The 13,439-nt window shown below is 43.7% G+C and overlaps 1 protein-coding gene across 1 annotated transcript in view; it reads right to left on the bottom strand.

Annotated features, from left to right (window-relative positions):
• Positions 1-1,868: 1,868 nt before the first annotated feature.
• LOC117746649 (protein Niban 1-like) overlaps positions 1,869-13,439 on the bottom strand; it is a 17,142-nt gene continuing 5,571 nt past the window's right edge. The window contains exons 6-14 of the mRNA XM_034555917.1: positions 7,784-7,899; positions 7,584-7,688; positions 6,841-7,003; positions 6,486-6,661; positions 6,260-6,406; positions 6,065-6,175; positions 3,975-4,082; positions 3,705-3,816; positions 1,869-3,416 (exon numbers count right to left, since the gene is read on the bottom strand). Coding sequence (XP_034411808.1) covers positions 2,131-3,416; positions 3,705-3,816; positions 3,975-4,082; positions 6,065-6,175; positions 6,260-6,406; positions 6,486-6,661; positions 6,841-7,003; positions 7,584-7,688; positions 7,784-7,899 — 2,324 coding nt within the window. The 3' untranslated portion in view covers positions 1,869-2,130. The remainder of the gene's footprint in view (positions 3,417-3,704; positions 3,817-3,974; positions 4,083-6,064; positions 6,176-6,259; positions 6,407-6,485; positions 6,662-6,840; positions 7,004-7,583; positions 7,689-7,783; positions 7,900-13,439) is intronic.

Genomic DNA, 13,439 nt, shown 5'->3' with positions numbered 1-13,439 from the left:
TATGACACATGATTTTTTAAATTGTTTTAATCCTTTTGTTTATAACATCCTGGACATTATGGGCCCCAACAAGCGTTGTTTTGTGTTTGGCACCAGAAGGCATTGTATGAACCTTTTAGCCTATCAGAAGCCTGCAATACATTCAACATATTGTGTTGTATTTATCATGGAAAGTCCTGGACATTCTCCTTTATCAAGATATACAAGTAGTGAATGTGTGACTAATACTATATTATATTTATATCTGGTCGAGAATGAACTATGAAGTGTGATGGCTCTTACCGTTTGAAGCTCCACCATGATGTGTCACATGATGTGTCATGCTGGTCATTATGTGACAGAAGGGTCAATACTGGATACAAGAACATTATCTCACCAAACTGAACAGTTTAACAGTTAATCTGTAACAGTTAGATATTATTGTAGTGGCTGTCCCCTCACAGCAAGAGGGGCCCATGTCCGATCCCCAATCCTGGGCGGTCCTTCTGTGAGGAGTCTGCATGTTCTCTCTGTGTCAGCGTGGGTTCCCTCCGGGTTCTCCAGGTTCCTCCCCCAGTCCAAAGACTGCTCAGGTTAACTGGACTCTAAACTCCCCGTAGGTGTGAATGTGAGTGTGATGGTTGTGTCTCTCTGTGAGCCCTGAGATGAACTGGACACCTGTCCAGGTGAACCCACCTTCCCCCAATGTGAGCTGGGACCGGCTCCAGATCCCGAATAGGAGAAGCGGTTTGGATGATGGAATGGAATGGATTTAGATATTAACCATATTATTTATGGTACAGAGAATGTTAACGCATCCTGTGGTGTTGGAACTGGCTCAGCCATCACATGACTGTGGACTTTGGGTTCATTGAAGCTCTGAACACTAGTAGGTGACCCTTTGAGCTTTTATCGTACGCTTGATGCTCACACATGACAAATGGAATCAGTTCCTACCTCTGATCTTTAAGGCTGGAGGGATGGAGGGAGCATTGTGTTGTCAAGGTTACGGAGGGTGTTAATCAGAGATAGAGAGGTCCTCCAACAGACAAACACGATCAAGATAAGATGACACTTATCCTAGAAATGTTCATATAAAGAGAGGCGGTCCTGTTGGTATTTCTTGAGCTATTAATGATTGACCTTGTAGTTAAAGAAGCAGAGCACTCTCGTCCATCCGTGCATGAGCATGAGGACAGGTCACATGAAAGATCATTTTCAGATGCAGATGCAAGACAAATGTGCTGAACTTATCTGAAGCTAGAAGCCAGAATAAGTCAGGCGCAGGTGCTTCTTCTTTTGGGAATCTATTTCTTGCAAATAACCCTAATTCTGTAATTCTGTCAGAGTTATGATCAATACATAATAAATAATGAATTGAATTGAATATAATACAAAGTCTAACATTTTACTCAAACAAGATTATATGTCAAAATATTTACTAACCATCTCATCATTTTGACTTTCTCGTGCTTTCAATCTAGTGGTGCTAATTACCCAGGAAGTTATTCATTTAAAGCTAGAGAGCATCACATGTGTCTCCCTCTGCTGGCAGTGAAAGGAATTAAAAACAGTATCAGCTGCAGCAACGTTGTGGAGTTGATTAACTACTCGTTCTGAGAACAATCACCATTCTGGAGAACACCATGCTGTTCTGCTCATGTTCTGTAACCAGCGGAGCGTGAGCATGAACACATGGCGCCATCAGCCCGCCATCGTTAGCTCGCTAAGCAGCCAGGAAGGGGTCTGATGGAACTTTGTTTTTATCTATTGACGGAACTGTCAACATCAACAGCAGCTGTTACATTGGTATCATGTATACGTGTATGAATATGACGATCATACCTGCACCATAAGAGGTTTGAATGCAGCTTTGAGATCAGACCGGGTTCATAAGTCTTTTTTGGGTCGTTTTATTGATTTCAGTGTGAGCAGAAAGAAAAACAGCAAATGTAAACATCAGAAGACAAAATCATTTGTATCTTTTATACAACAACAATGATTACTACAGTATGTAAAAACAAGGTTCTAGTCTTGGTCAAGCGGGAGTATAAAAGTGACGCAGAGTGAACCTTCTCCTCTCTGGACGTTCTTGCCTCATTGGACCATCTCATGCAGGTAGGACACCTGGTCGTCATAGTGACCGGTCTGTCAGGGTGTTTGGCTGCTGTTGGGACCGGGGCCGACGATGGTCTCCACTTCAGTAATCTCAGCCACAAGTTCCCTGACGATCGCCACACTGTCCAATGGCAGCTCAGCAGCACTCTCTGGCTGCAGTTCCATTGGACGAGGTCTTTCGAGAACCTCCTCCTCCTCTTTTTCCTTCTTTCCTTCTTTTTCACTATGATCGTCTTTCTCCTCTACTTCCTCCTCCTGGTCTTCTTTTCCTTTCTTAGTCTCAAGCTCACTATCTCTCTCTCCATCATGGGCCTTGTCTTCGCGCTCCCTCTGCTCAGTGGCGCTCTCTGCTGGTGATTCAGAGAGTGGGCAACCTTCATCGACAGGCTTACCTCCCATTTGCCCTTCTTTCCCTTGTCCTGCCTCGGCCTCTTCTTTACCGTCTTTGATTCTCTCATGTCTCATCACCTCCTCCGTCTGATTCTCCTCTTTGACCCTCTGCACCTCCCAGTTGTCCTTCATTTCTCCCGTCAGGTAGACGGCCCGGTCAGTGGGGGTCTGTGGCATCGTCTGTGTTACAGAGTGGCAGCCGATCGCCTCGCTTAGTGACCCCAGGCTGATTTTCGTTGGACTATGTGTCCCAGGTGGCTGTGATGATGAGGGACCGGGATGCTGGACTCTTGTGTCTTCTGGTTCTCTGTCTGAGGTCGAGAGAACAGGTGTGGCTGAATATTCAGGCGTCGCTGATTGATCACTTGGAGCACATTTGACTTGAACGCCTGTGGCCTGCGGCGAGGACAGAGTGGACATTGAAAGGTCAGGAGAGTCTGGGATGGGATTAGTGGACTCCTGGGTTGCAGGTGCATCGAGGGTACCGACTTCATTGGTGACCGATCCAGTTGTCGCTGACTTCCTCGCCGATGGTGCGTCAGTTACAAGCCGGACCTCTTCTTGTGTTTCCTCCTCGGACACAGATCCATCTGACTCTTGTGTCACCGTGATGCCAGGACACAGAAGCACTGCGCTCTGGTCACAACTTTGAGCCATATTGTGTTCAGATTGGACATCGGCGTGGAGATCTGCGTCGCTTTGAGGGCAAAGCTCAGCTGTGACCTTCTGACCTCCCTCCTGATCCCCCACAGGACCAGGTCCTTTACCTGCACCTGGGGGTGCCGCTGAGCAGTCTCGAGTGACAATGGCGGGGCTGCCTGGTGCAGAGCGAGGGGGCGTCTCCCCCAGAAGACTGTACCGACTAAAGGTCAGATGCTCGGTGTCCAACGAGAGACTGTTACTCTTCTTACTGGCTGCCTCCTGGACCACTGAGGAGAGGAGAAGGGATGCTCTGTTTAATGTTGATCATTCAGCAGGTGTTCTTTTTGATCATAACTGGACCTACAGGACGGGGCTGCAGCTCCCATCAATGGCACACTTGTACTTTCAAGGAATTTGTGTCTCTTTTGGACCCGAAGAGTTAACGTTCTACAATTACACACAAATTCCCCTCCCACATGCAGAATACTGATTTAAATACAGGGCAGTTCTCTGTTAGAACTTAACTTAACACCCCTAGATATGTGTGTGTGTGTGTGTGTGTGTGTGTGTGTTACCTGTCTCTATCTCCTGACTGAGGATCTTTCTCAGAACATCATCGTAGACGTTATGAACCAGAATGAAACTGCAGTAGTCTGAGAAAATGTACTGCTCGAACTGCTGCAGCTCCTGGAAAGAAAAAAAGACGTCACACTTTGTAGAATCAATGAGAGTGAGTATGAATGTGAACAGTGTAAGTGTGAGAGACATGAGAGTGAGTATGAATGTGAACAGTGTAAGTGTGAGAGACATGAGAGTGAGACGCCTGCAGGACGTTGTTGACCTACACTCATCCACCTGCCGTCCATCTTCCTGGTGAGAGCAGGCAGAGTGATCTCCAGGAGAGCTTCCTGGTAGAGCCTCCTCTGGACAACTCTGCTGTCATAGTCCAGCTGCTGCTCACACACACACACACACGCACACGCACACACACACACACACACACACACACACACACACACACACACACACATACACACATGCTTTTCACTTACTGAGTGCTCATCCCAATGGATCACTGCAGAAAACAAGCTCCGTGCAAACAAACATTTATGATATTTAACATTTTTTTCAGCAAGACCAACGGCCCTTTTTTCTAACAGAGGACTTGTGTTCTAGTTAGGACGTTTAGTCGTTTACTGACGTATTTTAGGACGTAGAAGGAATCCTTAAAATGTCTTTAGCTTGTGTTAAACACAGACATTATTTAAGGGATCTAACCAAAAGCAGCTTTTAAAAAACCTGTTGACTTTTAGACGAGGGAACTGGAAGCACTAAATAATGCTGACTCATTACAGGGTTTATGACACGCTTCTGCATCATATCACTTCCAACCATTATGTTTTTAAGTTTTTAACTTATAAAACAAATATCAGCAACTAGTAGTATTTTCTATACTACTAGTTGCATGACATATGAGAAGGTAGTAGTCTGCTTTACAAAGTAAGCACATCCTGTTCAGCATTGGGCTACAGATGGAGTCATTGCAGTTGCTATGGAACGTTCAGTTATCAAGCTCCTCTTTTATGGAACCAGCTTCCACTTTCAGTCCAGGAGGCAGACACAGTCACCTCATTCAAGAATAGACTTAAGACTTTCCTGTTTAATAGTCCTTATAGTTAGGGCTGAATCAGGTTTGCCCTGGTCCAGCCCCTTGATATGCTGCTATAGGCTTATAGGCTGCTGGGGGATGTTTTAGGATACACTGAGCACCTATCTCCTCTTCTCTCTCTCCTTATGGATGAATTTACATCTCTCCATTGCACCTTATTAACTCTGCTTCCTCCCCGGAGTCGTTGTGACTTCACGTCTCATAGGGTCTTTAAGAGCCATTTGTTGGACCTCCCACCACTAGGGGGCGTAGGGGCGCTGTCAATTAAGACTGCCCAATATAATCAAGGGGAACACTAAGGCCAGGTGTCGCTTGACTGGCAGGAGCATACAGTTTTTGACTGGCAGGAGCATACAGTTTTTGACTGGCAGGAGCATACAGTTTTTGACCGTGCGAAACTAGACGGTGTTCGACAAACGAACGGTTTGATTTCTTTCATTCAATTTTGAGAAAAGACAAATGGGTTTTGGACAAGGAATATACATTTTGGTTGGTGTTGAAAAGAATTACAATATTACAAATAAATAACCTTTCAAATTCAAAACTGGACATTGCATCCATCTATTTATTGCACGTGTCAAGAAGGAAGCAACCATAGTGACCACTTGTTGATAGGCAACGGGGTCTATTGGACCTGGCTGTGTCTGATGCTGGTCCTGGCTCCTGGGCCAGAATGTGTTGTAACTCTGTAACTCTGTTCATCTGGTCACATGACATCTATTCATCTGTCCATCCGGGGAGAGGGATCCTCCTCTGTTGCTCTCATGAAGGTTTCTTCCCTTTTTTCCCTGTCAAAGGTTATTTTTGGGGAGTTTTTCCTGATCCGATGTGAGGTCAAAGGTCAGGGATGTCGTATGTGTACAGATTGTAAAGCCCTCTGAGGCAAATTTGTGATATTGGGCTATACAAAATAAACTGAAGTGAATTGAATTATGCACCATGTTTTTATTGTCACGCGAGAATGTTTTTCTATCTCTAGTGACAGAATGCGTAATGTTGCACTACACTGCACATATAGGTGCATTATGTAAAAATACACATACCAGTTGTCTGTGCATAGGACTTGTGTAAGAACATTTCATTATTTTACTATTCATTTCACCGTATATTTTGTTTATTTTCTAAGATAACATATTTTCTGCAAGTAATTAATCCTATCCAAATTGTGTTTCACTGCATATTTAATATGATAATTGGAAATCATACAAGGGGGATTTCTTCTGTTTCTTGCCATACACTTCATTGTATATGTTGTTGTTTGTTTACCTTCCGGACTCGTTCTTTGTCTCTCTCCATCTGGACGGGGATCTGAGAAGGCTGCAGCCGGGCTGAGGCCTGGAGGAAGAGCTGCAAGGTGTACACGGCGCTGTCCGACAGCTGCGACACACAAAGGACACGCACTGTTTCTCTGTGACGCACACGCTCTGCTTGAAGGCCACGCCCTCCTACACTGCTCCATACCTTCTCCATCTCCAGGTGTGTGGAGTGAACCAGTCTCTGAGTGCTGCTCAATCCAAACCGCTGTTTTAAGTCCCCAAGTTTCTCCGTCAGGTTCTCCACCTGCCTGTAGCACGGATCCAGACTGATGGAGCGCAGAGGGGACAAGGCCTGCCGAGCACACACACAACCACCATTTTGAACCCAATCAAAATATGAAAAAGAATGCACACACAGAGGTCTCCCTCACCTTCTCCGTCTCCTCCGGTCCTCCATGTGTGTGTGTGAAGTCCATCAGTGTGTGCAGTGTGTGTTGCATCCCCTGAATCCCAGCGCTTATGTTTTCTGTCAGCGCTTCAAGGATGGAGGACATGTAGGGTGCTACAGACTGGCTGCATACTTTCTCTGCTTCTGCACGTACACACGCTGGAACACACAAGCAAAGATCTTCCTACTACCAATTCATAATTATGCTTGTATTGGTTCCAATTAACCTAACACACACACACTCACACTCACACGCCCCCCCCCCCCCCTCACACACACACACACACACACAAACACACACACACACACACAGATGATTTGTTTTCTAACTTGTATACCTTTGACCTTCTCCTCCAAGAAGCAGTGAGAAGATATTATCTGGTCCAAGTTGGATCTGATCAGCGCCTGATTGGCTGATGCTGTCTGACGACACTCCTCCCGCAGAGCCTCCAGACATGCAGTAAGTTGTTCAAGCACCAAAATGTAGGTTGCCTGTACTGTCTACACATACATGAACACAAAATAAAATACTATGTATATATATATATATATATATATATATATATATATATATATATATATATATACACCACAAAGCACTGACTTGCAAATGTGCTAAATTGGTCACACTTCTGTTCAGTAAATATAAGGTTTAAAGCTGCATGGAAAGAAACGTTCTGAGATTAATATCTAAATTCCGACAAGTTATGCAACTCAGAATTATAAGATTACAATCAGAACTCGGAGGAAAGAAATGTCTTGATATAAAGTGTGAACGCTGCATTGCACTGAAAGCATGCAGCACCTTTTTTAAGCTTAATAGCACTCATTCCAACCATTCGCTCCTAAAAGCTTTAAAATGCCCTGAATAGCTGAATCTGGAGTCATTTTCAACGAGGCTGGACCGAGGGATAAAGGAAACGCCTGTGGGGCCCATTGATGCGGAATATTGTAAGTCAAACTTGTTTTACTTCTTGCACCACTGAACAACTTTCAGAGGACTGAACAGGCCCCGCCTCCAACACTGTATCCAGTTTCCTTTAAGCGTCCACACTCTCAACCTGTGTTGTGTTTAACTCACTGCCAGCCACTGTCGAATCCTTTCAGTCTTCTTGCCCTTCACTCTGGCCTGAATCTGACTCTGTAACCATGACAACATTTCCTCCATCACCTGGAAGGCCAGCACCTACACACACAAACACAATTTGATGAGCAAGTGTACGAACAACCGCTGACAGACAGAAAGCTGAACTGTGTGTGTGTGTGTGTGCTTTTACTGACTTGCTCCTCAGTGCCCAGCAGCATTTCCCGGAATTCATAGCATCCTTTGTCCTGTCGGTAGAGTCGGAGGGCTCGGACGTACGCCTGGCTCTCGTAGGATGAATCACACCAGGGGTCTGCAGGGAGGACGTGGCTACGTTAAGAGTTTGGTTCAAATCCTCCTTTTCACTAACAATCCAGTAAATCCATCATCCAAACCGCTTCTCCTATTCAGGGTCGGGGGCTTATAGAGAAAGAACCATCACACTCACATTCACACCTACGGGGAGTTTAGAGTCCAGTTAACCTGAGCAGTCTTTGGACTGGGGGAGGAACCTGGAGAACCCGGAGGGAACCCACGCTGATACAGAGAGAACATGCAGACTCCTCACAGAAGGACCGCCCAGACCGGGGATCAACCCTGGCCCCTCTTGCTACACCACCATCAGCCCCTTTTCACTAACATGCATTATATATATGGTCTTCCTCTGTACCATACACTCCACTGTCGTCTACAAACTCTTTAAAGCACATCACTGAGTCACACTATTGCACCGGGTGACATCTTGTGGTTCAGATTGTAAAACCCTCTGAGGCAAATTAGTAATTTGTGATTTTGGGCTATACGAATTGAATCTTCATTTATTACCGAGAACACCCACACCAGATACTCACTAGAGCCCCAAATGTGGATAAATCCGTTGCTAAAAATAGTCCCCAACTAAATGTCCTCCTGTTTCCTGTCCTCCTGATAAAAATGACAGTGACCAGCTGTTTTATGAAATTGCTGACATATGATTATATTGGGACTGTGAATTAGGGCACATATCCTCATACAGCGGTTTGCAAGATGTCTTTTGAAAAGTTACTTTTTCATGTTGGACATCATCCTTCTCTCCTCCCTCCCTGTGTGCTTTACTGGCCGCCATTCTTCCTCATTCAGGATGTCGTGGTTAACATAAGAAATCATTTTGTGGGGTCTACGTATTACAGCGCATTATTTGTTGTAGCTTTTGCTACAAATGCTGCATGAGGCCAGCCTTAGGGTTAGGGGATGTACTCATTGTCAACGTTGTTATGAATTGAAGAGCCTCATGGAGAAAGAGCAAGTATATCTTGGGGTTGGGGCGTCTCTTGCATGTTAATGTCAGCCTCATTTCCTGTCATCTCTCTGCTGCTGGCTATCTCATAAAGTGTTGATAGGTAGGCAAGTACACACTCACACTAATGTGTTTTTATGTGTTACATTTCACTAATGTTACTCTTCACATCAGGCATGTTGATGTCAAAGCGATGATGAACTTCTGTTCAGTCTTTATTAGTTATAGTTTCTGTGATTATTGGCGTTAGGTTTCACATCTCTAATTTTCAACATTCTTATGTTCTGTTTTTTTTCTTCTTAGTATTTCATCATTGTTTCTTTTGTTCCCCATAAGGCTTTTGGGCATTCTTTTTTCACTGAATCGATGGAGGATATTTGAGTAACAGAAAGCTCCACTAATGCTGAGCCCCTTGTCATTAACAGCATCAGTATGAAGCACACCAGTGCAGTTAGAAATAATGATGTCACTGACACTCACGTGTACACCAGCAGTACTGTTTGAAGCAGAACACCTCAATTACCTAACAGTCACACATCCAGATTGTATCCAGATTGATGTCTGGACACCAAACAAACTAAATTGACTCCAAGCCCCATTTGGAGGTGGTTTGCAACTCAATCCAACTGGAACATGTCTCAGTGCAGATGCTTTGGATGCATCGGATTTGAAAGTGCTGAGCTAGCAGCAGAGCACTATGGAGGAGAACAACAGTCCATGAACTGGAAATACATCCTCTGCAGGCAGGCTCACTTTGCCTTCAGTCTCTGCTCGTCTCCACTGAGTTTGTCTGGTGTGACGGAGGAGTTCAGGCCAACGCTTCCATGTTGCTTGCACAGCTGTTATTGGAGCACACCGCGAAAAGGGGCGGATTTTAGGAAGGGTCAATTAGGAAAAAGATGTGGAAACGCTCTGTCGAGGTGAGGGGAAGACGTTACCCATCGTCATTTTAGCCATTGTTTATCAAAAGTATTCATTGATTTATTGACAGTTTTAAGAAATTGTAGAAACTTACTTGGTAAGGGGAATTTTGTGTGCAAGTTCCCCCATTTACTTTTAATTTGATATGGTAAAATAAAACTGGTCAAAGCGTTTTTTTCATGATGGTATTTTTGACATCACGGGAAGTCTGGTCTCCAGTTTATTAAATCAAATAATTAATGTTCCAAGAAAATAATACGGGAGTGTTATTTGGAAAAAAAGAGTAAGATAATAATTTTATTTTTGCATTCTATAAACCAACACAAGTTTTGTATTGAGTGTCTATGTAAAGAAGTCACTGCTGGCCAGCTGCGTGTTGTTTCCTGTTACTGCTGAGAATATCTCGCTGGCGGTGCAGATATGACTGGCCGTGTTTTCACAACCTTATGACGCAAAGTAAAGGGTTTGTTTCTTTGTATCCTAGCTAACCACACAGGAAGTCAACAGCATTAATATTTGTATCTGTTGCCACGGCAACAGCCACCACATGAGTGACACATTTAAAAAGAGGCAACCAGCTAGGGCACTGTGCTACAGCTGGTTTAGATATTATAAAAACTAATCTGAGATCACAGATGTGTTGAGGTGTTGAGGCAGGAAAAATGTAAAAGTGATATTCGGGGGAGTCACATGTAACTGTTTACAATTGGAAATCAAAAGTAAGAGGAGAGGAAAAGTTACCACCACCAAAATAGAATAATTAAATATTCCATATTCGCAATTTCTATCTGAATTCTCAGAGTTTTTATCAAGTTTAGGCCTTAAAACTGATAAGGTTATTATTGTAGGAGATTTTAATATTCATGTGGATATTAACAATGATTGCCTTAGTGCTGCATTTATCTCATTGTTGGACTTGATTGGCTTCTGTCAGAGAGTACAGAAACCCACTCACTGCTTTGGCCACACCCTCCACCTTGTTCTTGCATATGGCATTGACATTGAGCATTTGGAGGTCTTCCCACAGAACCCTCTTCTGTCAGACCATTACTTCATAACTTTTGAGTTTATACTCCCGGAGTGTACACCGTTAGTCAAAAGTTTCTACACCAGATGTCTAACTGACAGTGCTGTAGCTACATTTAAAGAAGAGATTCCTTCTGCATTTGATTCAATACCACGTCTCAATGTGACGGAGGACTCCTGTGCTAACTTTAGTCCGTCCCAGATTGATCATCTTGTCGATAGTGCTACAGGCTCACTGAGAATGACACTAGACTCGATAGCCCCACTGAAGAAAAGGACAGTGAGGCAAAGGAGGTTTGCTCCCTGGTATAACCCTCAGACCCGCGAACTAAAGCAAACTTCACGAAATGTCTTAAAACATATAAAAAGGCTCTCCGTAATGCCAGAGCAGCCTATTACTCATCAGTAATAGAGAAAAATAAGAACAACCCCAGGATTCTCTTTAGCACTGTAGCCAGGCTGACAGAGAGTCACAGCTCTGTGGAGCCGTGTATTCCTATAGACCTCAGTAGTAATGACTTCATGAACTTCTTCAATGAAAAGATTTGAACTATTAGAGGCAAGATTGATGCTCTCTTGCCCTCAACTACTGCCGATCTGTCATCAAGAGGAGTGGCCTTGGAAACGGCTGTATGTCCTGGTGTATATTTGGATGGCTTTTCTCCCATTAACCTAGACCAATTGTCCTCAACGGCTTCTACTTCTAAACCGTCTACCTGTCTCTTAGACCCCATCCCAACGAGGCTGCTTAAAGACGTGTTGCCTTTAATTGGCACCTCTCTGCTGGATATTGTTAATGTGTCTTTGCTAACAGGCCATGTACCACATTCCTTCAAAGTAGCTGTAATTAAACCTCTCCTGAAAAAGCCCACTCTTAATCCAGAGGTGTTGGCTAACTACAGACCGATCTCTAACCTTCCCTTCCTCTCTAAGATCATTGAGAAAGTAGTCGCAAATCAGTTGTGCGACTTCCTACATCAGAATAGTTTATTTGAGGAGTTTCAGTCAGGATTTAGAAAACACCACAGAGACAGCACTGGTGAGGATTACAAATGACCTCCTAATTGCATCAGATAAAGGACTCATCTCCGTACTGGTATTATTAGACCTTAGTGCTGCGTTCGACACCATTGATCATCACATCCTATTACAGAGACTGGATCAGTCGATTGGCATTTCAGGTACCGCACTAAGTTGGTTTAAATCCTATTTATCAGATCGATCTCAGTTTGTATTTGTAAACGATGAAGCCTCAATGACCACCAACGTTAATACGGAGTTCCACAAGGTTCTGTGCTTGGACCAATTTTATTTACCTTATATATGCTTCCTTTGGGCAATATTATCAGGAAACACTCCATAAACTTTCATTGCTATGCAGATGATACTCAATTATATCTATCGATCAAACCAGAGGAGACCAACCAGCTCGCTAAAATTCAAGAATGTCTTAAAGACATAAAAACATGGATGACCTCCAACTTCCTGATGTTAAACTCAGACAAAACTGAAGTTATTTTACTGGGCCCTGAACACCTCAGAGATCAATTATCTGGTGATGTGGTTTCTGTAGATGGCATTGCCCTGGCATCCAACATCACTGTAAAGAATCTCTAGTTATCTTTGACCCAGACTTGTCCTTTAACTCCCACGTTAAGCAAATCTCAAGAACTGCATTTTTTCATCTACGTAACATTTCAAAAATCAGACACATCTTGTCCCAAAAAGATGCCGAAAAGCTGGTTCACACGTTTGTTACTTCCAGACTAGATTACTGCAACTCCTTATTATCAGGCTGCTCTAATAAGTCTCTTAAATCCCTCCAGTTGATCCAGAATGCTGCAGCTCGTGTACTCACAAAAACTAAGAAAAGAGATCACATGACTCCTGTATTAGCTGCTCTACACTGGCTCCCTGTAAAATCAAGAATCACATTTAAAATTCTTCTCCTCACCTACAAAGCCTTGATTGGTGATGCACCATCATATCTTAAGGAGCTTGTAGTACCATATTGCCCCACTAGAGAGCTGCGCTCACTAAATGCGGGGCTACTCATCTCTGTACTGGTCTTGTTAGACCTTAGTGCTGATAAAGGACTCATCTCTGTACTGGTCTTGTTAGACCTTAGTGCTGATAAAGGACTCATCTCTGTACTGGTCTTGTTAGACCTTAGTGCTGATAAAGGACTCATCTCTGTACTGGTCTTGTTAGACCTTAGTGCTGATAAAGGACTCATCTCTGTACTGGTCTTGTTAGACCTTAGTGCTGATAAAGGACTCATCTCTGTACTGGTCTTGTTAGACCTTAGTGCTGATAGAGGACTCATCTCTGTACTGGTCTTGTTAGACCTTAGTGCTGATAGAGGACTAATCTCTGTACTGGTCTTGTTAGACCTTAGTGCTGATAAAGGACTCATCCCTGTACTGGTCTTGTTAGACATTAGTGCTGATAGAGGACTCATCTCTGTACTGGTCTTGTTAGACCTTAGTGCTGATAGAGGACTCATCTCTGTACTGGTCTTGTTAGACCTTAGTGCTGATAAAGGACTCATCTCTGTACTGGTCTTGTTAGACCTTAGTGCTGATAAAGTACTCATCTCTGTACTGGTCTTGTTAGACCTTAGTGCTGAT

This window comes from Cyclopterus lumpus, chromosome 17 (genome assembly GCF_009769545.1).
Source record: "Cyclopterus lumpus isolate fCycLum1 chromosome 17, fCycLum1.pri, whole genome shotgun sequence".
NCBI classification, from domain to species: Eukaryota; Metazoa; Chordata; class Actinopteri; order Perciformes; family Cyclopteridae; genus Cyclopterus; species Cyclopterus lumpus.
The sequence above is the reverse complement of the archived record's forward strand: the minus strand, read 5'-3'. Positions and strand labels throughout refer to the sequence as shown.